At 41.4% G+C, this 27,616-nt stretch overlaps 1 protein-coding gene across 1 annotated transcript in view; it reads left to right on the forward strand.

Annotated features, from left to right (window-relative positions):
* The window catches only part of pdia5 (protein disulfide isomerase family A, member 5), a 71,279-nt gene that overhangs the window by 23,368 nt on the left and 20,295 nt on the right, over positions 1 to 27,616 (forward strand). Inside the window, exons 4-11 of the mRNA XM_031732917.2 lie at positions 2,096 to 2,179; positions 2,328 to 2,373; positions 5,850 to 5,942; positions 8,014 to 8,074; positions 9,070 to 9,137; positions 12,396 to 12,487; positions 17,461 to 17,532; positions 19,556 to 19,692. Of these exons, the coding sequence (XP_031588777.1) occupies positions 2,096 to 2,179; positions 2,328 to 2,373; positions 5,850 to 5,942; positions 8,014 to 8,074; positions 9,070 to 9,137; positions 12,396 to 12,487; positions 17,461 to 17,532; positions 19,556 to 19,692 (653 nt within the window). The remainder of the gene's footprint in view (positions 1 to 2,095; positions 2,180 to 2,327; positions 2,374 to 5,849; positions 5,943 to 8,013; positions 8,075 to 9,069; positions 9,138 to 12,395; positions 12,488 to 17,460; positions 17,533 to 19,555; positions 19,693 to 27,616) is intronic.

The following is a 27,616-nucleotide window of genomic DNA, read 5'->3' on the forward strand; positions in this document are numbered from 1 at the left end:
CATTCACTACATTGTTTCCCTCAGTGGTGAACATTAGCTAGTGAGTCATTCTGAGTTCTTTGTGCTTCTGTGTTTTTTTCCTGTGACTGAAAAAATAGTGCAATCTCAGTGGTTGGTGGAAGCGTGTCGTTCGCTGAGTCACTTTTACTTTATCTGTGACTGAGTGAGTAAGAGGATGAAGCCAAAGTCCATTGTTGCGTTGGCACATACCCATGCTGTGTAGCTTTTTCACATCCTAAAAAGACTGATTTAACAGTCCTGGTGTTTTATTCCACCAGAATACAGATCAGTTCAGTTTTCAACTCTCATTTAAAAAAAATCTTTTTTGTATGTTTTGTATGGAGTTTTTCCTTCCCACTGTCACCAAAGTGCTTGCTCATAGGGGTCATATGAATATTGGGTTTTTCTCTGTATGTATTATTGTAGGGTCTACCTTACAATATAACGCACCTTGAGGCGACTGTTGTTGTGATTTGGTGCTGTATAAATAAAATTGAATTGAAAAAGAATGAAGCAACATATGAGTTTGAAATTGATACCATAGGTGTACCTACTAAAAATTTCGGGGGAATCTCAATCACCTTACCCTCGAGGTCAGAGGTGTGCACTCTGTTTGGTGGTTTGGTGACAGCTGACATTAGCCATGTGATTTGTGTGGTAAAGACAGACCAAGATTGAGTTGCTTTGGAAATATGTTTTCATAGAAAATGTTTAGTTGAAATTTATAATGCATGACATTAAACATAAAAAGAATATTTTTGGATAGAATTTCTTGGACTGGTTTAGTTTCTTACCAAGATGGATTTTGGGATCCATGGTTCCATTTTTTTCCCCTTTTTTTTTGTGCGTGTGCACGCGTGTGTGTGTGTGTGTGTGTTCCTGTCTAGCTATCTTTGTGAGGACCGAAATCTGCATTCTACTGTACTTGTGAGAACCAACAGTCACTTGTGAGGACACACTGGTCCTCACAAATTTGAAGACCTTTTTAAGGCTCAAAATGTGGTTTTAGTGTCAGGGTTACAATTAGGTTATGGTTAGGTTTAGGGTAAGGGTTAGGGTTAGGCATTCATTTTAATTAATGGTTAGGGTAAGGGCTAGGGAAACCATTATGTCAATGAAGGTCCTCACTAAGATAGCTGAGCAGACTTTTGTGTGTGTGTGTGTGTGTGTGTGTGTGTGTGTGTGTGTGTGTGTGTGTGTGTGTGTGTGTGTGTGTGTGTGTGTGTGTGTGTGTGTGTGTGTGTGTGTGTGTCTGTGTGTGTGTGTGTGTGTGTGTATGGGGGGAAAAAAACAAGAAGCTGGAAGCAGCAGACTGGTCTTGAACCTGGTGACTGCACATCATCTCGAAATATGTGTCAAGGTCACATCTGCTCATGGGTGTACCCTGACTGGTGCCATCTGTCATTATGAGCCAGTCGAGTCTGGCATTATGCACACGGTCATCACCTGAAATACTGTCTGTCAGCACATGCAGACATACATGGATTTAGTCTTCATATAAAGAAGATTAATAAAAAAAACTACACTGAACTTTTACTGTAGTTGGCTTGCTGTGTGTCTGGGAGCCATAATTGAATCTCTAACAAATACTTTTATCCACCTCTCTCTAAATGAATACATATTTTCATTGCTCTTTATTACAGATGAGAAGGTGTACTTCATTTTTGCTGATAGTGCTTCATTGTAGCAAGTGTGAAGTATGTGTAGGTGGCAGGATGCATATTTATTCCCTTTCCAGCTACAGTCGTTTTTTTTCAATTACAGCAGAAAGCCTCATAAAATGAAACGTCTGTATACCAACACATTGCATCTGTGCTTTGTTTCCACCGAAGCAGCAAATAAACAGAGCAAGCAGCATTGTTTATATTATATCATACATGCGATTCGATTAATTTGATGAAAAGTCCGTATCTTCTTGCTTCATTTTCTTAATTCAGTTCAGTGAAGTTGGAATTTATATGGTCTGGCACAGAAATGAATGCATAAATCTACTAATCATTAGGAAAATTTGTACGTGTGTGAAGGAGAATTTGAAAAATGCAAAGAGAGTATGAATCTGAGTTTGATTTATGCTTTGTGTGTCGATCCCTCACAGAGATTCAGAAGGCCGGAAGCTGTGTAAGAAAGTGAAGGTGGACCCGAGCTCCAAACGTGGAAGAGCAGAGCTGCTGCATTACAAGTGAGTAACCAGCAACTCAGCTGGCTGTCAGACGCTTCTCCATACCTCGGTGCTTTTTGGAAAGTGATACCGTGCTCGCAGCTTAAGAAGTGCATTACTTACAGTTTACTCCTGGTGTTGAGAGCATTGTGTCCCGCGTGTCTTTCAGAGATGGGACATTCCACACAGAGTACAGCAGGCCTGCTACTTTCAAGGTCAGTGCTCATCTGAGAATCTGCATTCTTTACATGTCGAGCACTGTTGTCTGCTGTGTAGTATTTCCTAATTGCTCCTCACATTCAGAGGACTAATTATTTTACCTCTGGCTCTACAGAGCCCTGCCTTCTGCTTTCATTTCTTTCTTTCTTCTTTTTCATTTTGTTATTAAGTTTATGAATGGAAAAAATGTGTGGTATTTTCCACACAAGAATATTAGACACAATGTTAAGAATTTGCCTGATTTTTATTCATTTATTTATTTATTTTTTTCTTTGAAAACCAAGCTAAGTTGAAAATCAGAAGCATCTGTGGTTACATTTAGTTGGCTATTTATGAAATCATTTATAACCTGCATTTTAATATCAACAGTGCATCAAATAACAGCTTGAAAACAGTGTGACTGTGTGAAAATGTGACCTTTATAGCAATGACCCTGCAAATTCTTTATTTCTATGTGCAGCTCCCCTCAGCTTTATAGTGCCTTACAGTTAGTTTCAGCTCATTGTTTATCTGCCCGCTGTGCAACCTTGCTCTCATGGCACAATCATACTCTCACTCTCATAGCGATGCTTTTTGTCACGGCAGGCGGTAGTTTTCAGAGCAAACGCTGCACAGATTGACTCTGCACTGTGTTCTCAGCACCAAAGAGAAGACGGAGCATATTGACCATATTGAAGCACTTAGCAGCAAAAGAGTGAACTAAAAAGCTAAAAAAAGAGAAAAGTCATTAGATTATCATAAACATAATTTTAGATGACTGAGAATTTTAATGATATAATGGTAACAAGCTGGTGGTACGGGGCTAACGCTGTAGCTAACGCTGTTGCCTCGCAGCAAGTAGGTCCTGGCTTCTCACAGCGTTATGTTAGCTTATGTTTATGATTTTTCTGTGTAGTCTGGTGATAACTGGAAGCTATCAGTGTGTATTTGTGATAATACAGTTACAACACAAAAAAATTACAGCTGTGAAAAAAATGCACACCTGTCTACATCAGGGTCCCCAATCCCAGTCCGCGAGGGCCGGTGTCCCTGCAGGTTTTAGATCTCACCCTGGGTCAACACACCTGAATCACATGATTAGTTCATTACCAGGCCTCTGGAGAACTTCAAGACATGTTGAGAAGGTAATTTATCCATTTAAATCAGCTGTGATGGATCAAGGACACATCTAAAACCTGCAGGGACACCGGCCCTCGTGGGCTGGGATTGGGGACCCCTGGTCTACATACACAGAAATTCACAAATTCACGTATTATTTTCAGAGTTTAGCCAAAAACTCGTGGATCTGAAACAGAAATTCAGATATGCTTTTATATCTTCGTATAACCGATATACAACCAGTTGGCAGTCAGTTGAGTTGCAAAGAGATGCGTTGCAGACAAGCTGTGCTCACTGACACAGACTGACTGTGATTGATGGCAGTGTATTGGCAGTCTGTCTGCTTTTAGAAATTAGCTTGCAATTATTTCCAAACTTTCACTGATCTGTCTGAGAGTCGTTGCAGTCAGTCTGAATTAAATTGCAGCTTGTCACCTCCCACAAGGGGACCTTGCAGTCGCCTTACAATCACCATACTTAACAATGTTTTATTGGTGACTGCATCATGCAGGCAGCAGCATTTATTAATGCAAACGAAATTAAGGGTATTTTCAGTGCTTTTATAATGAGCTGTAATTGGTGGCATACTACCTAATTTGAATTGTGATAGTACTGAAATATAGTGCAGACAGCAGCAGCATTATAGTATAATAAGTCAAATGTAAGCAGAAAGGTAGCCTAAGTAGTGTTTTCCCTGGAAATTTTAAGTAAGGATATAGCATGACTGCTTAACCCTTACTAAAGTAACCTAACCTTGTTAACTTCTTGGTGTCACATATTAAAACTGAAAAATACTTCTTTTACCTGGTATGATTTATCTTGGGTTGAGCTTTTTAACCGGCTGTTTATAGTCCATTTTCCACCACGAAACCACACTGGTCATTTCAAACGTTTACCCTTTGTCTAAGTGCACCGTTTACTCCTTCCTGGGGTGCAACTAGTGAGAGCAGCTACTCAACTCAGTGGTGAAAAGTGTTGGTTGTGTTTTTTTTCACCCTTAGCGGGAACAGTTTTCTTGCATATTTTCCAAGTACTGCGCTTTGTTAGAGGTTTTCGAAGTAGCTCCATCTTCAGGTATTAAATGATCATTGGAGGCTGACACTTGGCTCTCGCTCTCAGACATGCCCGGCCATGTCTCATTGTTGATTGCACTGGGAACGTAAATGCAAGCTGTTGCTATAGCAATGATATCATTACATGACACTTTTATGTCACATAAACATTTATAGTGGTGTTATGGCAGGTTATATGGTTATGACACAGCCCTAGCGTCAAATGATTGATCTTCATGTTAGCTACAAGGTGTGTTTGTGTGATGCGGAGCCTCTAATGATGCTCTTTACAGGTCTGCACTTTGGCTGCCTCAGCTAATGCTGGCACACTAGACTGATTTAGCTTATAGCCTCCAGACCTGTTAATGAGGTCATAGCACCATCTGTTACTCTGTGATTCTGTAGCAAACACATCCTGAGGAAAAAAATCAAGACCTTAATTTTGTTACCAGTTATCCAGCTGCAGGTTACATATTTAAGCATCACTCACAGGTACATCTAGTGTGAAATGTTTGGAATACAGAGAGTGCAATATAAAATATGCATCAGCCACAACAGCCATAGAGATGTTGCTGGTCAGCTTAAAGTTTAACGCCTTTCACTGCTAGACAGTTACAGCATATAGATATTTCCTAAAAGGCAAATTATGACTTTAGATATAAGTGAAATTAACCGTTTACCTCTCTCCTCTATAATATGGAAGTCCTTCTCTTTTTATTTTTTCAATGAGTTTCTGCCAGAGAAACTCGTCATAAGGTGGAAGCTGTCACTCTTTTGAATGGTGCATGGTTTTATTATTTTGTTTGCTAGGGTTTTCGCTGTTTCTCTGACAGATTAAAAGGCATCTGAAACAATAAACCTCCACAAGTCTCTGTTTCAACCATTACAAAGTAGTTCTGATAATCAAGTCAAGATCGTTAAATGTTCCGCCCGTGCACACGCGCCGTCGTTAGAGCACTGCTAAAAGAAATATTTCCTGCTGTTGCCTCCACAGACATATGGTTCATTATATTTACAGAAAGCTTTACCAAGCCCATTAGTAGACACTTAGAGGTACTGAAATAGCGCTGACACCTCTTGGATGCATGAACATGTTAATCTATATGAGCTTCCATCTGGCACAGCCTACAGCGTTGCCTCAACTAAATTTAGGAGCGACTTCGGCAACATAAATAATCACCAGTCCGTCTTTTTATGTTGGTTTTTCACCCCCATAGGATTATGGGGCTGAAAAGTTGTTGCATGATGTGAACTGTTGGCTTTGTTTAAACAGGCTGTCGCAGATCTGTCGTTCTGACTTTGCTTTTTTTTTTCTCATTCAGTCGATGGTAGCGTTTTTGAAAGACCCATCGGGGCCCCCACTGTGGGAGGAGAACCCTGAGGCTAAAGATGTCGTCCACATAGAGACAGAAAAAGTAAGTACCAATTTAAATAAACTTTTGGGCTTTGGATTAATTTAATATCCATTTAGCTCCATTTAAGAAATCCAGAACATCACTGGGGACATACATTTACTGTGATTCACAAGCAGAGCCTGCATCTTTCCTCCATTTGTCTGTTAAAGTTTTGATTAGCCCCCCGACTCTGTTACTGCAGCATCTCACCAACACAAAGCCCTGCACACAAAACGCAACAGCATCAAGGCTTTATCGTCAAAGAGCTGCTCGGCATAGTTCATGAGGTCACTCACACAGACCTGCCTTTACAGCCTAAAAGCCTCCAAACGACTCTCATCCAGACAAGTCAGATTGCAAAATCATCAAAAACTGCCAGCATATTCACAAACAGCTACCTCATCCTTAGATAAGTATATATGGAATTTAGAAAGACCTTCGTTTTTGGACTATAGCTGCTTTGCATGGTTCACAGTTAAAATGATCCTTATTTATTTTATAGTCTTGAGAGCTTGAGCAAAAGAAGACAACTGGACTTGGTTTGTCAAGACAAGCTTGAGATCCCTTCCCAGGTGCTTCAATGGCTGCTCACGCTTTCCTCAGGTGGTCTTAATAGTTCACACGATGAGGTGGGGCAAGGTCTCACAGTGGTTTCATCCCTGACCTATACCTATTTTCACACCTTGGTTTATGTGATGATGTGGATCGGTAGTAATGGTAGATGGACTGGCTCTTTTACAATGCTTTTCTAACATTAATAACTCAGGGTTCAGTGTTTTGCCCAAGGATACTTGGTCACTTTGCAGACTTTGCGATTGTGGCTCAAGAGTTGGCAGTTCGTCTTGTAATTGGAAGGTTGCTGGTTCGAGCCCCGGCTTGGACAGTCTCGGTCGTCGTGTCCTTGGGCAAGACACTTCACCCGTTGCCTACTGGTGGTGGTCAGAGGGCCCGGTGGCGCCAGTGCCCGCAGCCTCGCCTCTGTCAGCTGTGGCTAGAATGTAGCTTACCATCACCAGTGTGTGAATGGGTGGATGACTGGATGTAGTGTAAAGTGCTTTGGGGTCCTTAGGGACTAAGTAAAGCGCTATACAAATACAGGCCATTTACCATTTACTTTAGCAGCCAGGGATTGAACCACCAACCTTCCGATTAGCAGATGATGTGTTTAGTCTCCTGAACTACAGACATACAGTCGACGACCACCTGAAAAGGGGACAAGCCGCACTAAGGGTTAAATCTCTGGAATACTCCACCTGAAGAGTCTTTGATGGGAAATGAAATCTTTTCACAAAATAAGTCCATTTGCTGCCTTTTTTTTTTGCCACTGAGAAACTGGTCAGAAACATTTGTATTATACTGCGCCTTGTTGTAGCCCAGTCTTAAAGAAGCTGATTAGCTCCTTTCCAATTAGCCCCAAACTCCTTTTAAGCCAGCTGTCTTCTGATTGGCTGCCCCTCGCAAACAGAAGGTTTAAATAGCAGCTGGATTAAAATTCTGTTCTCACAGCCAGAGCTTCGTGCCTGAGATGTCCATGTTACCGATACTGATGATTAAAAAATGATTAAAGCAGCCTGAAATCTGAGCACCCACCACTGTAAAAATACATGTGTAACAGAAAACAAAGGCGAGCATAACACAGTAAGCCTCCTTTCATTTGAAGAACGCAGGACCTGGTTATCGCCTGCTCTCACCCTGAGGCTTGTTGAATGTGTTAACAAAAGATTGTGCTGAATGTGTGATTTTTATGTTTTTTGGAAGTAGCTGAGCTCATGAAAGTGATGATGAAAACGGGGAAACTGGTATGGGGGCTGATGTGCCTGCTGTCCAAAGAAGAAAGTCCTCCCTTTCCTTTTTCTGTGATTAATGTGATGAATAACTCTCACACACAGTCGAATACAAAGCTGAAATAACAGAGATGATGTCATGATTTGCTATTTTAAACCTAAGAGTGTGAGAGAGAATTTCAGAAATCTAACATGGAGCACACTATTAGAGGAATCAAGCTATTGTGTGTGTTGTATATACATGTGCATACATGTGTTTTGCTGAAAAGCAACTTGACTAATCTGTTGTTCCCTCCTCGCTCTCGAAGGACTTCAGGAAGCTGCTGAAGAAAGAAGAGAGGCCGGTCCTCATGATGTTCTATGCTCCCTGTGAGTCTGCATTATTACGTTGTTCCTGCAGTGTTAGCAGCTCACAGTAACTGGGACAAGCAGTGCTCATTTTTCTATCCTGCTTGCACATATTGTGGGAAACAGTATGTCTGGAAAAACAAGAGTAGCTATTATTGTCCTCAAATATTACATTAAACACCTTTATAAAGTGAGTTAAACCGGGGGAGAGAGTACAGTTTGGGGAATAGGTCAATAAACTGGAGTTTGCTTAGTAATACTACACCGTCTTAATCAATACTGCAATATGATTATATATATATATTTATGGCACCTGGCAAACATGGCACACTGTCTCATCTTTCGATGTACTGCACAGTTTTTATAATGTGGAGAAAAAAGGACTCCAACTAAGGAGATCCTTCTTTGCTGGTTAACTCCACTATTACAAACACAAATCAGATGCAAAGTTCTAAAATAAAAGAGCGTTTTTAAAACAACCCGCTTGTTGCCAGGTCTTTTATCGACTGCTTAAAATTACTTGTTTTGTTCATTGATCAGTCCATGCAAAACAAAAAAAGATTTTCACTTTCTAAGAATATAAACTAGAAATAAAGCAACAGATTATCACTGTCGCTCTTTGTTTAGCAAAATTGTTAAACAATTAAGCCGCGGCGTCTGTCTGAACGTCAGACCTGCTGATCACTTTGCCAGGGTAAGAACAGAGTCGTTTTTGTTCAGCGCGCAGTTAATTGTTGCCTCTTGTTGTTGCTCAATAGAAAAGACTTCACATGGATTTTTGTTGTTTTGTTTTTTTGTTTTTTTCCAAGCGCTGTGCTCGATTATTCTCAGTGCATCATATCTTTCACAGCAGATAGCATACTGAGAGCTGCTGTTTACCAGGGGAAAAAAATCTCCTAGCAGATGATGGAAAATCTTTTGACAGTCGTATAGATTATCATATAGCTGTCAGAGCAGTGTTCCCATTGAGTTCTCTGTAATAACCTCTGCTTCTCTCCTTTGTATTTTGGTTGCAGGGTGCGGCGTTTGTAAGAGAATGCAGCCCATTTTTCAGCAAGCGGCCACGGAGACAAAAGGGAAATATGTAAGTGTGCTAAATCTGCCCCTCAGTCAGTGGGCCCACTGTTGTGTTGCATCACCTGTCTCTGATCTGCAGCCCAGTCATCTTTGATGCTCGCGCATTAAATGAGATGTGTCAGCAGCGAATGTCAGGGATGTGAAATCTGCAAAAGGTACAGACAGACCAAATAAGGCATTTCCTGCAGGTTGTATTTCCTGCAAAGACGATCTCTCGGGTACAGTACCTGATCAACTTTTGCACCATGTGTTGATTTAGTAGCATAATAATCCAGATGACCTTTAAAAGGCAATCCAAAGGTCCCGATCCTCTCTCTGCTGGGATTAATTAAGATTTTACCTGTGTTTTGATTGCACAGCAATATGTTTCGAATGATTTTAGCATTTTTAAGCATTGTACAGGAATATGCTGTAGCGGCAGACCGTGTTATATGTTTCTTATATGTATATAATTTACATGTTTAGAGTAGTGCTGTCAGCGTTAATCTTGTTAAAATGACGTTAACGCGAGTTAACGCAAGTTAACGCTGTGCGGCATTAGCGCGGTTAGCTCGTTAACGAGTTGGCACCATGCAGCCCCAAGCACAGGGCGATCCGTGTTAACTCACTAATGGAGATTTGCCGCGTTAATGCGGTTATGGCGTTAACGTCATTTTAACGAGATTAACGCTGACAGCACTAGTATAAAGTGTTATTTTAACCTGTTGTGGTCCTGACTACTTTTTCCTCTAGTTTTCATCACTGGTGGGAAAGTTTCTTTAGTCTTTTTTTTAATTATTATTTTTAACAGTACTCGTGTCGTTTCCAGGAGAAAAATATTATCTCATAAACACTTGTCCTTCAAGGATCACATGGAAAGATAATTAACTGCATGTTTGTTTCATCATCAAGCATGCATTCGAGTAGCGAAGGTTTAAGCCTCTTAGCTGGGAACTGGTACACTGTTTGGGTGTGTGCATGTGTGTGCGAGGCTGAGATAGGATGAGGGAGTGCCCCTGTTGTTGCATGAGACCAGTACTTCTGTTTATAAGTGAATGCTGAATTGGTGGTCAGCCAAGTGGTATCGCACATTTCTCGCCTCCGTGTCGTGGCACAGGAAGGCACAAAGGCGACGTCTGAAGTGCTGCGTCTTGTCAGGGTGAAATAGCTGAAAAAACACAGATTCATGTGGGGATGTGTTTTGATTGTATTGTTTCATTGTTTTAAGTTTCTTCTGTGTTCTCTCTCAGTACTGGTTGTGACACATAACATGATTTTGTCAGAGCACCGTCCTTTAAAAGGGAATAAGGCATAGAGTTTGTCATGACTCATACACATTCCTCTCGCTATTTTTTGCCATGAGCTGTGTTTGGTACAATATTTATTACAGAGGGAACCTGGGATGCTCCAGCTGTTTGATTTATATCAAATAACCTTCTGTACTGAAGAAATATTTTCAGACATTTTTACTTTTTACTTATAAGCAGTGGAGTTAGAGATTGGACTGGTGACTCTCAACCGTGTCAGTGTTGCCAACTGTATCTGGAGCTAATTTTTACTCAGCATATAATTAGAGGTCATTTTGGAAAACAAAATATTCTCGCGTGTTACATAATGCTGTTTTCTATTTTTTCCCCAAACCATATTACATGATAAGATGGAATGCTGTGCAGAAGTCTTGAGCCAGCTCTCATTTCTGTGTCTTTTGTTAGGATGTGTGTTCTCTGTCAAAATGATCCCACACTGCTTCACTAATGTTGAGGTCCAGCCTCTGGGGAGGCCAATCCATGATTGACAGTGTTCCACTGTGTGTGCTTTTACTTCATTGGCAGTGTGTTTGGGATAATTGCCAGTGTTACAGTCCTTAAATTCGTGGCTCAAGGGATGCCAAAACCATGCTGCCATTCAGCTAGCTTTTAGTAATAGAAAATATAACAAAGGAGAAAGAGAAACAAAAAGAGGTCGGATCCTTGGCTAAAGCAAACAGAAGAGAGGGACGACCATGAACCACCCACACAGTGAGCTGTCTGATTTAGGTTAGTTCTGGTAAACTAGATGAATAAAAACAAAACCACAAATGGGTCAACTTGTGCCTAATAATAAACGAAGCTGTAAAAGCATCAGAATGATGAAGCCGGTGCTGATGGAGGTCAAGACAACAGTTGCAAACCACCATCCTCCACCTTCTTTGGGTTTTTATTCATCTGGCGAGCCTTCGGCAGCCAATCAGCACTAAGAATAAATTACATATGTGAGAGAGGAAGTTAATGCGAGTGACAATAAAGACAGTAAATAAAAACTTAAATATGTTTTTAAAATAACAACATGATGACCGGATCACGGCACTGAGGTTGTGCTGAAAAATGACACAGTTGCCAATCAGGTGCTTTCTAGATCTGAAGGAACTTCATCAAGTTCATGGTTTTTATTTCTGGCTGAAATGGAGCTTCAAACCATGATGAGCCTCAACTGTGTCCCACAGATGGCTGTAGACACTCACTGTTGAGCCTCTCTACTGACTGACAATGATTTGAACCCAAAACTTTGGATTCATCACTCCATCAGGCCTATTGCCACTGACTTTCAGCCTTATCTCCCCGTTGCCTGTTTAATGCTGAAGTGATACGTAGGTCTGTGCAAAGGCGCTTAACAAAGGAAAAACAACATTCCTCTAAAAATAGTCCGGTATAAGAATTGGACTGAAAATGAGTAAAAAAGCATCCAATGTCTTAAGAAAACCTTTAGATGATCTGTAGAAACCCTGGAGAAAGCCTGGCTGCTTGGAAGAAAAACAGAAATAAATGAATGGTGGCTCAAGACTTTCACACAGTATTATGCTTCTAACAGTTAAAGTAATTTTCTGCTATGCTAGACATACCATGCTTAACAGTTCTACAGTGTACTTGATAAATGTGCACATTTATCAAGTACACCGAGCGGGATCCTACACATATTTTCTTTATGTGGGTGTCTAAAATAAATTGTGATCTCTTTTTAATATAGCTCAGACAAATCATATTCTGTCTTTTCAATTAAAAAGTCAGCAAGAAGTTTATAGCGGTGGGTGTTTGATTACGGCCTGCTAATTAACAGTCATTGCACCTGTGTTGTTTCACAGTTCGAACTTGGAGTAATCCATCTTTGTTCAGTTTGGAGCCCGCCGATGACGACTGACCTGTCTCGATGTTTGATGTTCTTGCTATTTCTTTTCTCTCTCTGCCGTCATTTTTCTTCACATCTTTGATGGCCCATGTCTCATTTTCCCTTTCATATAATTTTTCTTAAGGTCCTAGCAGGAATGAATGTGCACCCAGCTGAGTTCGACGGCCTCAAGCAGGAGTACAGCGTCAAAGGCTACCCAACCTTCTGCTACTTTGAGTGAGTCGAGTCCTCTCATCCGTTTCTCTTTAGGCTTAGTCCCTGACTTCCAAAGCTCAAAACATCAGAGTAGGGCCACTTCAAATAGAAAGTGCAGTCTCTGCCCATTTAAACAGCAAGCAGACATGACGGCAGCAGACTCGCAGCTTGCAAAGGTGGCCCCTTAAGGTTTGCAGTTCTTTCGTGCAGGTGCAAAGGAGAAAGTTTCTGACGAACTTTGGGATCCTCTGGCCTTATCTTTGAAAATGTACACTCACAGGAGGTGGTTGCTACTGTCAGGGAATAAGGAGAACACATGGGTGTTGGTGTATGGTTAGCAGTGAAGTAAAACTGAAGTGATAATTATTTGCTTGATCAAAAAAGTAAAAAAATTCTTGTCATTTAAAGCGAACTCCTGCTTGAACATATATTTATTGCCACGGTCACTGAACCACTCTGCAAATAGGCACTAAATCATTCATCTGACGTCTGACGTAGGGTAGAGAGATATTGGCCACCAGGGATGCAAAGAAGTTTGGGCTTCGGTCTCACTAGATAAATGGCTCTAACTGTGAACTCATGGAGGCCCAGCTTCCACTCTCACAGCCTTCACTTCAGAGGTTTGGGCCAGCTCATGGAGCCCATTGATCTTGAGTTGCGGTTCTTCATCATGTTGACAATACATAACAAAAGTAACCGTGTCTTCCAAAAACGTTGCTCTGTGTTGCACTGTGGCGTTTGAACAACCTCCATCAGTCAGTCACTCATTCCAGGATCTGCACTGTTACTTCCCTCAGGGCAATTTCTTATATCCATAGCCCCTTTAGGTCCACCACCCTTCACATCCCAGTGGCCATGCCATAAGGTGGGCAGTACTGTGACAATATATACTGATACAAAGGTGGATAATCATATTAAACGCCAAGAATATGTTTAATATGATCATCTCAGACACAGATAGGGAGAAGCTCCACCTATTTTTTTTTGTTTGTTTGTTTTGTTGTGTTTTTTGCGAGGGGCTACGGAAGAGATTAAAGTCAGAATTCTGACTTTTTTCTCAGAATTCCGACATTTTCCTCCGAATTATTTTTTTCTCAGAATTCTGAGAAAAAAAGTCAGAATTCTGACATTTTTTTAGAATTCTGACTTTAATCTCAGAATTCTGAGATTAAAGTCAGGATTCTGACTTTTTCCTCTGAATTATTTTTTCTCAGAATTCTGAGAGGAAAAAAAGTCAGAATTCTGACATTTTTTTTTAGAATTCTGACTTTAATCTCAGAATTCTGACTTTTTTCTCAGAATTCTGACATTTCTTTACAATTCTGACTTTAATCTCAGAATTCTGACTTTTTTCTCAGAATTCTGACATTTCTTTACAATTCTGACTTTAATCTCAGAATTCTGACTTTTTTCTCAGAATTCTGACTTTTTTCTCTGAATTGTGAAATTAAAGTCAGAATTCTGACTTTTTTTTTTAAAATTCTGACTTTTTCCTCCGAATTATTTTTTTCTCAGAATTCTGAGAAAAAAAGTCAGAATTCTGACATTTCTTTAGAATTCTTACTTTAATCTCAGAATTCTGACTTTAATCTCAGAATTCCGACTTTAATCTGAGAATTCTGACTTTTTCCTCCGAATTATTTTTTCTCAGAATTCTCAGATTAAAGTCAGAATTCTGACTTTAATCTCAGGATTATGGAAAAGAAGGAAAAAAAGACGTGCCCCCTTTTTTTTTTCGGTGGCCGTAATCCTCTTCCGTAAGGGGCATCCAATCAGAAGAAAATCATCTTAAATGGAGATGAATCACAATGTGTTGTTCAGAGTGCAGGCTCATGATAAGATGGTTTTGGTTTGTGAATCATGGAAAAACTTCTTTTGTAGAGTCCGAGAATAAAAACGTGGAGCCAGAAAATTAGCATAAGGGGTCCACTTAAAGCTAGTTTTCAAGCATAACAGAGAAATGTTGCGTTGCCAGCTTTGTCTTAATAAAAAGGTGAACTGAGTAACTTAAGGTTTCTTCGGACAATTTCGACAGGGCTTATTTAGTTAATGTGAGATTGTAGTTACCTGTCATTGGAAGACCTATGATCCAGAAAGTCGTTTGCGTATGTAGTAGAGAAAATCTATGACGTTCAAGGATCATTTGGACTTTAGGCGCTGCTCAAAGGCCAAATAAAATATTATGAGGCTGAAGTTTAAGCACAAACTCTGATTGCCTAATTCACCGGCTTGTCCTGTAACAAAGCACTGCACTGTAACAGTAAGTGAGTAAAATTTAGCTCTTAAACTGGACAGCCCTTCATTATTTCAGCCTCCCTGTCTTCACAAACACAGCCCTCTGATGTGAAGTGAGCCGTTGCATTGTTTCACACAGAGCCGTTGTCTACGCGAAGACCGCCTCTGGTCCTAATAAAGGCAGCGTTTTCAATTATTAAAATGGTCGACTAAGTAAATGCTTTTAATATGCTGTAGCAGAGTTTTTTTGTTATCTTTAACAACACCTTAAGGCCACATGTGACATTGATTTAGCACTCTCTTTTAGGTGTTGGAGAAATGTATGCTGCTGGCAATCTGATAACTTCAGATTACTGCTCAGCGCTAGTGTCCAAATATGAATAGACACACAAAATCACAGCTTGCGGCCACATACACAGCAGGAATAGAGAGTGTGACTGATAGTGTTTGTTAATGCAGACACCCCCACCCCCCCACCCCACCCAGCTGGAGCCTCTCTGCACTGTCCACATATTTACAGTGTTGTTAACTAAGTGCTCCCACTCTGTTCTCTGCTTGTTTGGGGTTTTTTTTTTTTATATGTTTGCATCTTTTTTCTTGCAATGCAAATCCAGAAATAGACACCTGGAAGGAAAATGAGAGAAATTATGTCATGCAGCAAAGGTCACCTGGGGGTCAAGCACGTAGGCACTGCTGTTTTGTGGGGCACGCCCTAAATATGAGGCTACTGGGGTGCCACCGTGCTCTGCTTCTTTATGTCTCTCGCACTGGCTTTATCATCCCTATTTCCACATTAAACACTCTCTCATTCCAGTCTGGCCTTTTAATTAGACTGGGACTGATTAAGTGCCTCTGTGGTTAGAGTGTGTGTGTGTGTGTGTGTGTGTGTGTGTGTGTGTGTGTGTGTGTCTGTCTGTCTGTCTGTCTGTCTGTCTGTCTGTCTGTGTGTGTGTGGGCTTTTGGCTTCTTCCTGTTTGTGTGCACTTCTTTCTATCTCCTGTGTGTACTGTGTGTATGCAGGTGCACGTGCATGACCAACACACTTGTGTGTAGCTGAGCCGGAGCCAGTCCGTTAGCTGCGAGTGCATTAGTGTCAGCACACGGCTAGCTAACGACCATCCGAGCCCATTGGCTTCAGTAATGAGCCCCTCACTGATAAACAGCAGCTAATCACTGCGGGGTAAATCAGCATCAGCACCGTCGGAGTTATCTCGCCATTGCACCCGTTTGCAAGACCAAGTTTTCAAGGTCTTTTAGGTTTTCAGTTACACAGATTAAGAAAGCTTACTCCCCCAGCGGTACAGCACACCTCAAGTTCCTGTCGAATATTCAAACAAAAACCTGGAAGTCTTTCGGCTCCTTTGTCCTTGCCGCGTCCTTTTACGGAAATGCTAGAGACTGTTGGCTAAATGACATTTATTTAAAATTTCCTCTGGATTTTTTTTTTTTTTTTTTACTACAAGGTTTCGGTGTACTTTACAGCAGCAGAGATAAAGCAAGTGAATATAGAGTCGGTCATAAATCTCGCTGATTGAATTCCAAGCAGCCACTCTGTGCCGCAGAAGTCGGGTTACTTAAGATGCGAGTTTTAAGCTCCAAATCCACAGAGCGTAATCATGTATCACCTTTTAATAGTGTCCGCTCTGTATTTGGGGAGCTGTAACTGCAGTCGTCACCACCTTCTGTGTTTTCAAAATCACCCTGCCCAGAGCCAGTAACTACCCACATTGATCCTTCGACATTGGGCTGAGCCACCATGTCCGCTTCCCAGCCTTCGTTTAGTCACGGTGAATGCAGTAGATAAACTCATTGCTATGAAGAAAATCTGCTTAGGTTTTGAATCTCTCTTTCAGACTGTGGGGCTGAAGAGAGGCCTCGAGCTCATTTCAAATGCATTACGTCGGGTCACTTGCATTCCTTATGTGCACTTTTTAAGCTGAACTTCAAGACAGAGAAAAGAAATTTCAATCTTGTTAAAATTTTTGTCAGAGACGCAGCTCTCTAAAACATTTCCTTCTGGCTTTGAACTGGTTGTGAAAGGCCCGACCCAGCTCTTTGTCAGAGACACTCGGTGCTATCATAACTGTTTTTTTAAGACCCTGTCGCACATGACCTGGATTACTGTGACACTACTTTTTAAGTCCTGACTGAGATGTTGTTTCAGCCTCATCTAACAAGAACTGCTGATCAAAAGATGCATCCCAGAAAATAAGTCTTGGTTTGCATTTTGACTCAGTTTTAGCTTGAAAAACATCCAAAAAGATCCAAAAGTTCAGTATTTGTTTGGTTTTTTTTAAAAAGAAAAACCTTTGCAAGTTTTATATTTTCAGTTTCTTTCCAAATAACTGAAAACAGCACATATTGAGGCATTATTATCAAAGTAATACTGCATGCATAGAATCACTAAATCTGATATAAACTGCTTAAAAGATTTGCAGACTTTGCCTTAAAATAAGGTTTTTTCTCCATCTCATAAGTCCAAAAGCAAAGCATACTGAACACACTGACCATTAGTGTTGAACAGAGCTTTAAGAACTGCTGGTGATGATTTTTAAAAGACGTGTTTTGGGTGGGGTGTGTTTTTTAAATTAAATGCAGTAATGTTGCTGTAATGCAAGTTGTTATGTTTACAAAAAGCATCAAATGACAGACGTCTTTGGCAGTGGTTTTCAAACTCGCATTGCCAAGTCGTCATTCTGCCCGTTGCTGAAACCTGCTTTCAGAGACGATCTGGTTTTCATGCTCCTTTTGTCTCTTAGGAAGGGGAAGTTCCTTCACCACTACGAGAACTACGGCGCCACAGCCAAGGACATTGCAGACTGGTTGAAGAAGTAAGTACTGTCACTTCATCCACTGACGATTTTAAGTAGGACCAAGCAGAGGCTTGAAGACGTCCTGAGCAGTTTTAACTAATAAAAAAGACGCGATGAAGCTTCTGAACTAGAGTCTACCTAACAAGTACCCCCCCACCACAAACACACACCTTAAATGTCAGGCATCACCTTTTCCTTTTGCTGTGCTCTTTCTCACAAACGCTCTTCTCTCTGCTCACCCTGACTCACCTTGCCACAGTGTCATCAATCTACACCTGCTCTGTTCCTGTCTCATTTTTCTTTCTCACCTTGGCTCACACTCTGTCCGTAACCCCTCCGTCTCTTACTGGCAGGAAAGTCGCAACTGTCCACAGGCCTGCAGCCAGAGGGCACAGAGCAAGGCTTTCACAGCTATCGCAGGAAACGGAGCGAGACAGGCAGGGATGTACTCCGTGCCTCTGGGCTCTTATTAGCCCAGAGGCAGAACTCAGCATCCCCACTCCTAGACTTTGACTAACTTGTTTATTTAGGGTCTCGGAGACTGATTTAAAAGCAGTGAGCCAGCTGGCTAAAAAGTCTAATTACAGCTTATATTTTAGTAAAAAGTTTCTGTTACCTTAATATGCACAAAATGACTGATTGTTCTCCACTAAATTTAATTAATTTCAAACTAATCATGTCCTTAAATGTGCTGCACACAACCACCACAGCATATAGTAGCTTGTCTCCAGGCGCTTCACATAATAAAAGTAAGAGTTTACAGTATTTTAGGGAAGCCGAGTGTGTAAGCACTTGGTGACAGTGGGGAGGAAAATCTCTTTTTAACTTGAGCAGAAGCAGGCTCCAGGAGAGAGAGTCTGTCTGCCCTCACCAGCGTAGCTGATTTTCACAGGAATATGTTCCATATGGTTTAAAAAAAGAAAGTGGAAAAAGCCTCTCCTGCAAGCACCGTTACATTTGCAGTTTTTCGTGTCATATATTTTTTTTTCTTTTTCTTTATCTGAGATGCTGCAAAACGGAAAAAAATAGGAGGTTTTTGAAGTAAACAGTGCTCAAAGATTTTTCCAGAATAGTCCATTGTCCTCTTCCTGTAACACTTTTAGCCGCTGATTTATTTTTCTTTTCTCATTTATCACCCAAACTTCAAATCCTAAATCTTAATGTTGTCATTTTGTTCAGATTCAGCTGTCTCAGATTTTTTTAATACCCACCTGAGTAGCTTTCTGCGCTCTTTTCTCACTGGACTGAAAAATGCCCTTTGCTGTTTGCACTGACGGGATTCCTACACCCGCCATAATGAATACAAGTATTCTGGGGGGTTTGCCAGCAAGACCAGTTGCAGTTAGAAGCTGTACTGAAGCCACTCTGTTGAATTAGTGAAGCCCCTTCCTTTTGTACACTCCACTTTAGTCTCTTGACCTCAGCTTGGTGCACAGTCTGAATTTGTTCCTCTAAAGTGTCAAGGCTAAAAAATTGGACACCGAAGGAGAGGTAAGAGTTGGTATCCTTGGCGATTATATCTGAGCAGCAAAAGATGTCGTCTGATAAATCTTAAGTGTTATCGCTCCCTGATAAACCTTGATCCGGAGCTTTTTATATATCACAGCTGTGTATTAGATAGTTGACGTTGCTGGAGGGTTGTTTTTAGCACTCGGTTTTCACTGTTCTGGTGTTTTTAAATATATCAGCCTCACTGGCTTCAGCGCACTGGCTCAGGCCAGAGCGTGTAACGATGAGGAAATGCTGCAGAGGAGGGCCGTGTTTAACAGTGTCTTTTTAAGTGAGTGTTTATGCTGTATCCACATCCACTCGTTCTTGGAACTGGAGCAGTGTGCTCCACCACAAAGGTGGGGCTGCTTTTGTCCAGATGTGTGTGTGTGTGTGTGTGTGCTTTTGTGACATACTGGGTGGAGTGTGGGCTACAGCTGTGTCTGATTATATTTAAATTTTCTTTACGCAGATTACACATAAGCTGGACTGTCTCCGCTTTTCGGTCTCACCTCTGTTGCCCTTGTTGTCTCCCCCCTCTTTCCTGTTTTAGTCCTCAGCCCCCCCAGCCGAAGACCCCTGAAGTCCCCTGGTCAGAGACAGACTCCGCGGTCTTCCACCTGTCCGATGAGTCCTTTGACAGCTTCCTGGAGGAACATCCTGCTGCCCTGGTCATGTTTTACGCCCCTTGTGAGTAAAAAAGCAAAAGAGCACGGTCTGTATTTATCAAACTGCTACACTTAAAACATTTCCCACTTACTAAAAGCCGTCTTAAATTTAAGCGAGGTCCAGAGTTCTTTTAAACTGGTTAAGGGTGATGTAATCACTCGTGTTAACACTTGAGAGTTCTTAAAAGTTACTTCAGCACTCGCACTCAGTGAAACATTTTCTTTCTTTTTGGTGCTTTCCCTCAGTGTTTGATCAATACTGGACCATCAGTTAATTATGATGGCAAAACTATTTATTTTTGGCCCAAAGCCCGTCGGAAGTTGTATATTTCTACATTTCACACTTTTAGCTGTCGTGAAGATAGATCCGCCTCTCTTCGAGTTGGTGTGTTAGGGTCGGGGGCAGCTGTCTCTCACTTGCTGCAGAGATGCACCCTGGGTATAGACAGAGTGGCAGAGGGAATTAACCGTTAAGCACTGCGGTTACACTCCACTAGATTCAATTCTGACGATGTGCTTTGCCAGAAAAGTTTTTTGCTTATAAAGGGGAAACATGAGCAGTGTGTCAAAACATCTAGCAAAAAGTCCAACGGACACAAAGGCACAGTTGTCAGAGGGCTAGCTTGCATTTCCTCTCTCGTTGCTATGGTTACTGTAGGATGTGTATGCGAAAAAGCCTAGAGCAGCCCACACCTTGTTTACTGATTTTACAAGCGTAGGTTAATGATTAAAAATAACCACAATAAGTAATCTAAGGAGAAGTAATCTAATCGAAAGTAATCTTCCTGTGCAGTAAGGTCAGACGCGCAGATTTAATCTGCCCTGACAAACAGCTAACTCCCATTCTCACTGTTTCTCATGAAAATGTAACAAAATATCAACACTTGGGAGAAAGAGCATACGTATGGACACATTCCCGTTTGACATTAAGAATAATAATAAGTTTTGTAAAGCATGTGGATTTTAACACTTTATAGTTTAGTCTACTATAATCGTATCATACTTATACGGTGGCCCTGAGAGGCTAAACGGACTGCGACTTAAGAAAACACCAGCAATAAGAAAATCGCTGCAAAAGCACACGAAACACAATGGAAATAAGAAAAATGGAAACAGGAAAAAAGAAAACAGAAATAGGAAAAACGGAAATAGGAGAAAACAGATTTCCAAAAGCACAAGGGAAGTGTTTTTCTGGGAGACATTTTCCTATTTCTGTTGTGTTTCGTGTGCTTTTGCAGGAACCTTATTGCTGGCTAAGAATTGCAGTCTGTTTGGAGAATCAGAATCAGAATACTGGAGGATCCCTAGGGAAATTATTTTTTTGTTGAGTGCTCCATAATAAACAACATTAACAAGACAGACAATACACTAACTAAGAATAGTACAATATATACAGGCAAATATATATCATAAGTCGTTTATTAATAAATAGCTGAAAAAAAAAACAAAAAGAAACATGTTTAAGTGGATTCCTGCACAGTGAGATGGCCACAGGTCGGAATGATTTCCTGTGTTCAGTGGTGCTTTTGGTACACTCAGTCTCTCACTGAAAATCTGTTTTGACCAGCATGTCATGGAGTGGGTGGGAGGTGTTATCCAACATTGTCTTTATTTTGGACAACATCCGCCTCCAACACCTGTTGGGAGTCCAGCTTTTGCCCCACAACACTACTGGCCTTACGGATCAGTTTATCGAGTTTGGCCTCTCAGGGCCACCGTATACTTGGTTGATTAAAACGGAAATAATTCAAACTAAAACTAAATGACATTTTACACTAAAGACTAAATAAAACTCAGTCCAAGCTAACTCTGCACTCATAGTCGCTTAAAGTCACTGAAGGTCATTGACTTTCTCTGGTCTTCGGTCGCCCGGTTCCTGCTAGCTGTTAGCTGCTTTCTTTATGGTTGCCCTTTATGGGGGTTTGTTAAAGTACTGAACTGATAAAAATGATACCAGTCAGAGTAGAAGAACCAGTAAAATCTTCCCAAATCCCCATCTCAGTGGAAACTAGTAACATTTGTAGGAAGGGTCGTTGTTGAGGCTGTTATTGAATGTGGTCCCATGAAAAGATGAAGTTTAGGTTCAAAATCACTTACAAAGCCCATGATGGTCATAATGAAGGAATCATTAATGTAATCAAGTCAGATAGTACAGCACATGTGGTACTTGTATATATTTATACATGGAGGGAATGATTTCAGCAGCCTGTCAGAGGAGCTCCTCATTCCTTCCTGCACTGGATAACATTGTGCTCTCACACGTCCTCTTGGGTCGAACTGTTGTTTAGTCACATAAGTAACATCACTGTTTGACTGTCATGCTCAGTATTAACAATCAGCTGGATAAAGTAACCGAAGGCCGATTGAAAAATGGAAAACAAACTCAAAGACAAAGCGGCTGCAGTAAGTTTCGCTCTTTGCCCAGAACGCTCGCACACAAGCTCATCTTCGCAAACCAACGCTTCATTGTTTCCATGTGGCTGACATAAGCCTGCTTGTCATCTTTATTCACGCAACATACTTCTGTTGTTACACAGAACTTTGTAAACATGCCAGTTTTTTGTTCAGTAGCTTAGATCCCAGATTGCTTTGCTTTTGCGAAGCCCTCCTGCGTGTGAGGGGGAGGCCAAAAATAGCTGTTGTATGTTGGTAAATGTATCACACGCATTTTTTTTTTTAAATAATGGAAATTTATTCAATTTGATTTGACTGTTTTTGACCTTTCTGTTTTTTTTAGCTACCTGTATGCTTTGGATCACATCACCACCTCCTGCTGTTTACCCCTGTACTCTTTCTTCTCTGTAGCTGCTGCCCTCCCTCTGTGCTCATTTTAGACTTGCCTCTATTAAAATAAACTAATCAGTATAAATAGGATCCTTTAACCTTAGCTTTAACTATAACAAGGATTCTTGCTTTCAAATTTGATCCGATACTTGCTGCAGAGCTTCATACCGCCTGGTTGCTGGGAGCACTGCACTCAGTCCAAAGGGCAAACAGGAAGCCCAGCTGTGATTAAAAACATATCCGTGATACTAACACTGCGGGTGGACCCGCTACATCCACCGTCTCATCATTCCCTGCTAAAACTCAGCAATATTTTGCAATACTAAACCCTGTATTTAAATTAACTCTACCAGTTTCACTAAAGAACTATTGATTCACATGAGTATAGACAAAAAGCGTTTGCATTGCACTGTAGCTGCACTGGATACCCAGATAGTTTTTATACTTATTCACCTTAAATATGAACACTTACTGTGCGAGTCTGGGTTCGAGTTGGAGTTTATAACTAAACTGCTTGATTGCTTTTATCCTGGCTTTGATCTCTTTAATGCTTTTAAATGTGTACATTTCCACAGACACACTCCATGCGTTTGTAGTAGTTTGTAGTTTTCCCAGAAGAGTGTAAACTGTCAAAACTATAGAAAACGGGGATCAGTTCAGAATGAGTTGCCATTAAAGATGCTAATGTAGTTTTCTCAATTGTGTAATTTAGATAAGGGTTAATGCAAAGCATAAGTGTCAGCACAAGGTATGTATGAGGTATGATAATACAGGTCATGTATAATCATTCCAGGACTCCAAACATTAAAATGGAAGCAGTCCTGCAGTCCTGAGACTTCCTGTGTGGCTGTTCTGTTTAGATCATTCCTTTCTGTCTACCTACACAAGGACCTGGATAACTCCAGTGTTTCATAACAGCAACTTTCCAGCTTGAATTCCACTGTAGAACGAGTTTCAAGGAAGGTAGATTTGGAGAGCAAAACGGGTGATAAGTGAAAAAGTGTTTTCAGTGTGCTGTATTCTGGTATGCACCGCAGTTCACGTTCCCGTTCCCTAAACCCTTGAGGTTACATGAAAATATGGCGTTGACAGCATGATCCTGGGGGATGAATTCACAGAGCATAATTAAGAAAATTAGGAAAAAACAAGGTGCATATGGACCCTGCAGACTCTGTTGTTGTGTCTTTGGCCTGTAGCCAGAGACAAAGCCCTCATCTAAATATATATTTAAATATATATAAATAAAAGTTGATTTCTCCTTTCTCCATCTATCCATCAGTTTTCTCCCATTTGTCTGGGACTGGGTCATGGAGGTAGTAGTCCAAGCAGAGAAGCCCAGATCTCCCTCTGCCAGCAGAGAGATTTCATCTTTCCAGTGTCTCTTGGGTCATCCCAGGCCTTTGCTGGCTTGGAGCATCTCGCCCAGGAGATGCCCAGAAGCCATCCTAGTCAGATCCCCGAACCATTTCAGCTGGCTGGCGATGTGGAGGAGTCGGGTGGAGAATGGACCGCTTCTCCTCCAAAGGAAGGAGCCAGCTGAAATGGTCCCTCGAAATGACTGAACTATTCATCCCATCTCCAAGAAAAAAGCCAGACGCCCTTCAGAAAAAACAGTTTCCACTACTTGTATCCACAATCTTAGTCTTTTGGTCACTACCCAAAGCTCGTGATCATCGCCTCAGAATTAGAGGCGCTAATGCACCAGAGTGAACTCGACGCCACCACCTGTTGAAGCCAACAGAACTGAATCATCTGCAGACATGCAAGTGGTCAAAACTTAGAACCTGGTCAGAATCCATGGACCAGTCTCAAAATAGTAGCTGGGCTTGAAGTGGTCCAGAGAAACAAGAGATGATGCCGTTTTTTATTTGTTTTATTGTTTTTATTATTGTTATTTTAGTGGGCAGAGTCCTGGAACCTCATTGATTATACATGTCTGACTTGAATTAATGACTTTTCAAGCAGGTTTTATTTGATTGTCAGAGAAAAACAGTTGAAAATTCCGGTTTCTTTCTTTTGCTGAGGAAGAAAGCTGAAGAGCCCAGTCTAACCTGGGTTTTTGCATTTATATTGAATTGCCTATTCAGGCTTAAAGCTGCAATAAACTCTCATATTTTTGCTTTTATTGATATTTACTAAAGCGTCAGACACCATGGATTACGCAACATAGATTCAGGAATTATTTTATTGTCTTTAGTTTGTGGAGTTGTTTAAGTAAGAAAACACTTTTCTTTTCTTTTTTTTTTTACCCTGAGTGTGCAGAACAGCGCTGAAAGCAGACTAATCCTCCCTCTCCTGATGTGGTGTCACAGCTTCACAGATGCTTGTGCTGCACTTGACTCACCCTGTGGACAGCAGCCAGTCACCCACACACTCCAATCAAGGGCAGTCAGCTGAAACAAATGGCATCAAACATTTTCAGCTCGCACACGCGCACATACCCGTGACACATAAAATGCATATTTCACACCGTGACAAAACATTTATTACACACAATTACACTACATCTCGCACTCTGTCTCACTCACTCACACACACACACTCACACACACACACACACACACACAGCATTGGTGCTTCAGTGCAGTTTCTTAATGGCCCTGCTGTCAGAGTGAGATTAATGGCCTCCCAACCACCACCATCAGCTTGCATTCCTGTCCACCTCTCGGCGCGGCCGTTCTCACCGTCCTCTGTACGGCGCACAGCAGGGGTTCTTTGCGTGCCGCTCCATACTGGGGCGAAACCTCCAAACGGACCCTCTGTTTCCCAAAGCCGGCCTGATTATGTCCCCGGACCAAAAACAAACATTGCTCATTGTTGTTTGTACAGATTGTTGTTCCAGCTGATACAGCTGTAAATGGCGTGATAATGTTGGGTGCCAGACGATTGGGCTTTGGCTTGCTTGACGGGCGGCTCGGAAGCAGCCGCAGGTCCACCTTACCCCTGCAGTGGGCACAGACGAGTTGACCTTACAACAAGAGTTCCCCTAACACATGTAACATTTCCTGTGACGCAAACACCTTTTCACCTTTCTCTCTTTTTCGGTGAGATTCAGTTTGTTTTGGGGTTTTTTTTTATAATAGCTGCAGTGATGTGGAGCCAGGGTGTTCATTCTTTTGACTCTGATCTCTTCACCCCCACATACACTCTGAATCAGCAATATTTCTGTGTTTTCCTGTAAGCTCCCGCCCTCCCCTACACACACACACACACCGACCGTGGCCCTTATGCACCACTTGTTCCGAATGCCGAGCAGGGATGACGCAGAGCACAGGACGGACGTTTGCTTTTGTCTCTTACTCATCGCTTTGAAGGGTCAGACAAAGTCCTTGTAGTCACTCTGGTTCTCTGCTAAGCCTCAAAACAATCTGCATGATCACACACTACAGTCACTCAGTTGAAAGAGAAGCAGCTTTTCTATCCCACGAGGCATATCACACTTGATTTATAGCCTGCGCCAGTGCTGCATTGTATATTGAAGAAAGAAATTCCTGAACTGTTATGACAAGGGCAATTTAACAGGTTTGGAAAAGCACCAAGTTTGTTTCATGCATCTGTGCACAACAGCACTGTGAGCACATTCACACAAGCGCTCATCCCTGATCAAACAGCATATTCATAAGATCTTAAGACAAAGCGTCTTGTACACTGGGCGAGACAATTACTGTGTTATATATATTTAAAAGTTGGTTGGGGTTTTTTTGAAATTGTTTTTAAATCTAAAACTAAAATGTTTGCTAGTCACTCACTGCTCATGCAACATTAAACATACCGCTTACATCAAAAACAGTTTATTTACAGCAAGTTATACACTGCAAATTGTGTCTCCTGCTTCTTGATGAAAAAAGGGTTTTTGGTAAAACTGAGATTTATTGTGATTTATAACGAGCGGTTGATGATCTACTAAAAAGTGTCCAGAAGCCTGATCACAGATTGGCTCTAATGACGTTTTTGTTTTAAAACTTGTAACTTTTATTGCATTTAACATATCAGCCATGCTACAGTGTTTTAGTCCAGGACGTTTTTGGAAGGTATTCCCTCACAATCGTTGCCAGATTTGGTCTCATCAGCCACAACATATTGCCAAAACATTATAACTAAGCTCACATAGCTTTGTGGTTCTGTTTTTCTCATGTGGGTAATCTTTTTTTTTTCCATTGCCACGGCTTCCTTTTGTAATAGATTTTGCCATATTTTCTCCCATCTAATCGTCAGTCCAGGGAAAGATGTAACACTCCTGACCATTGCCCTTATGCACCACTTGTTCCAAATTCCGAGCAGGAATGACGCATTTGTGTTCTTCCTCTCTGTATACAGCCATTTCATTTGGTGCACCTGCTCAACTGCCTGTCAGCCAATTACATGGCAGCATCTCAGTGTGTTTAGACATGTCGAAATGACCTGCTGAAGTTCAAACTGAGCATCAGAATAGATGAAAAGGGTGATTCAACCTCTGAAGCCCAAACGCCTAACCAATGTCCTGCCTTTTGCCCCCGTATCTGGGGGCGTTGGGGCTTAAGAGGTTAAGTGATTGTAAATGAGGCTGTTGGTGCCAGAGAGGTTGGTATGAAGCTTGAAGCAGATGGGCTGCAGCAGCAGAAGACCAGACCGAGGGCCACTCCTGTCAACAGGAAACTGTAGTTGCAGTTTACACAGGCTCACCAAAACAGAAACAAACAATTGCCTGGTTTGATGAGTCCTGGTTTCTGCTGCAACATGACCAAACAACATGAATGCATGGATCCATTCTGCCTTGTAACAATAGTTTAGGCTGCTTGTTGCGGTGTAAGGGTGTGAGGTTTATTTTCTTGGCAAAATTTATTCTCATAGTACCAACTGAGCGTTCTTGTCACACCACAGTCGGAGTCTCTTTATTGACCATGTCCATCCCTTTCCTGCTTCCACCATGACAACGCACCAAATCCCAAATCATCTCAAACTTGTTTCTTGAACATAACGGTGAGCCTCCACAGTCACCAGATCTTTATCTAAACGAGCACCTTTGGCATGTCTTGGAACTGGAGATTTGCATCATGGATGTGCAGCTGACAAATCTGCAGCAGCAGCGTGATGCTGTCATGTCAACATGGAGCAAAATCTCTGAGGAAAGTTTCTTGCACTTTATTGACTCTGTGCCATGAACAATTACGCCAGCTCTGAAG

This window comes from Oreochromis aureus, linkage group 16, assembly GCF_013358895.1.
Source record: "Oreochromis aureus strain Israel breed Guangdong linkage group 16, ZZ_aureus, whole genome shotgun sequence".
Lineage (NCBI taxonomy): Eukaryota > Metazoa > Chordata > Actinopteri > Cichliformes > Cichlidae > Oreochromis > Oreochromis aureus.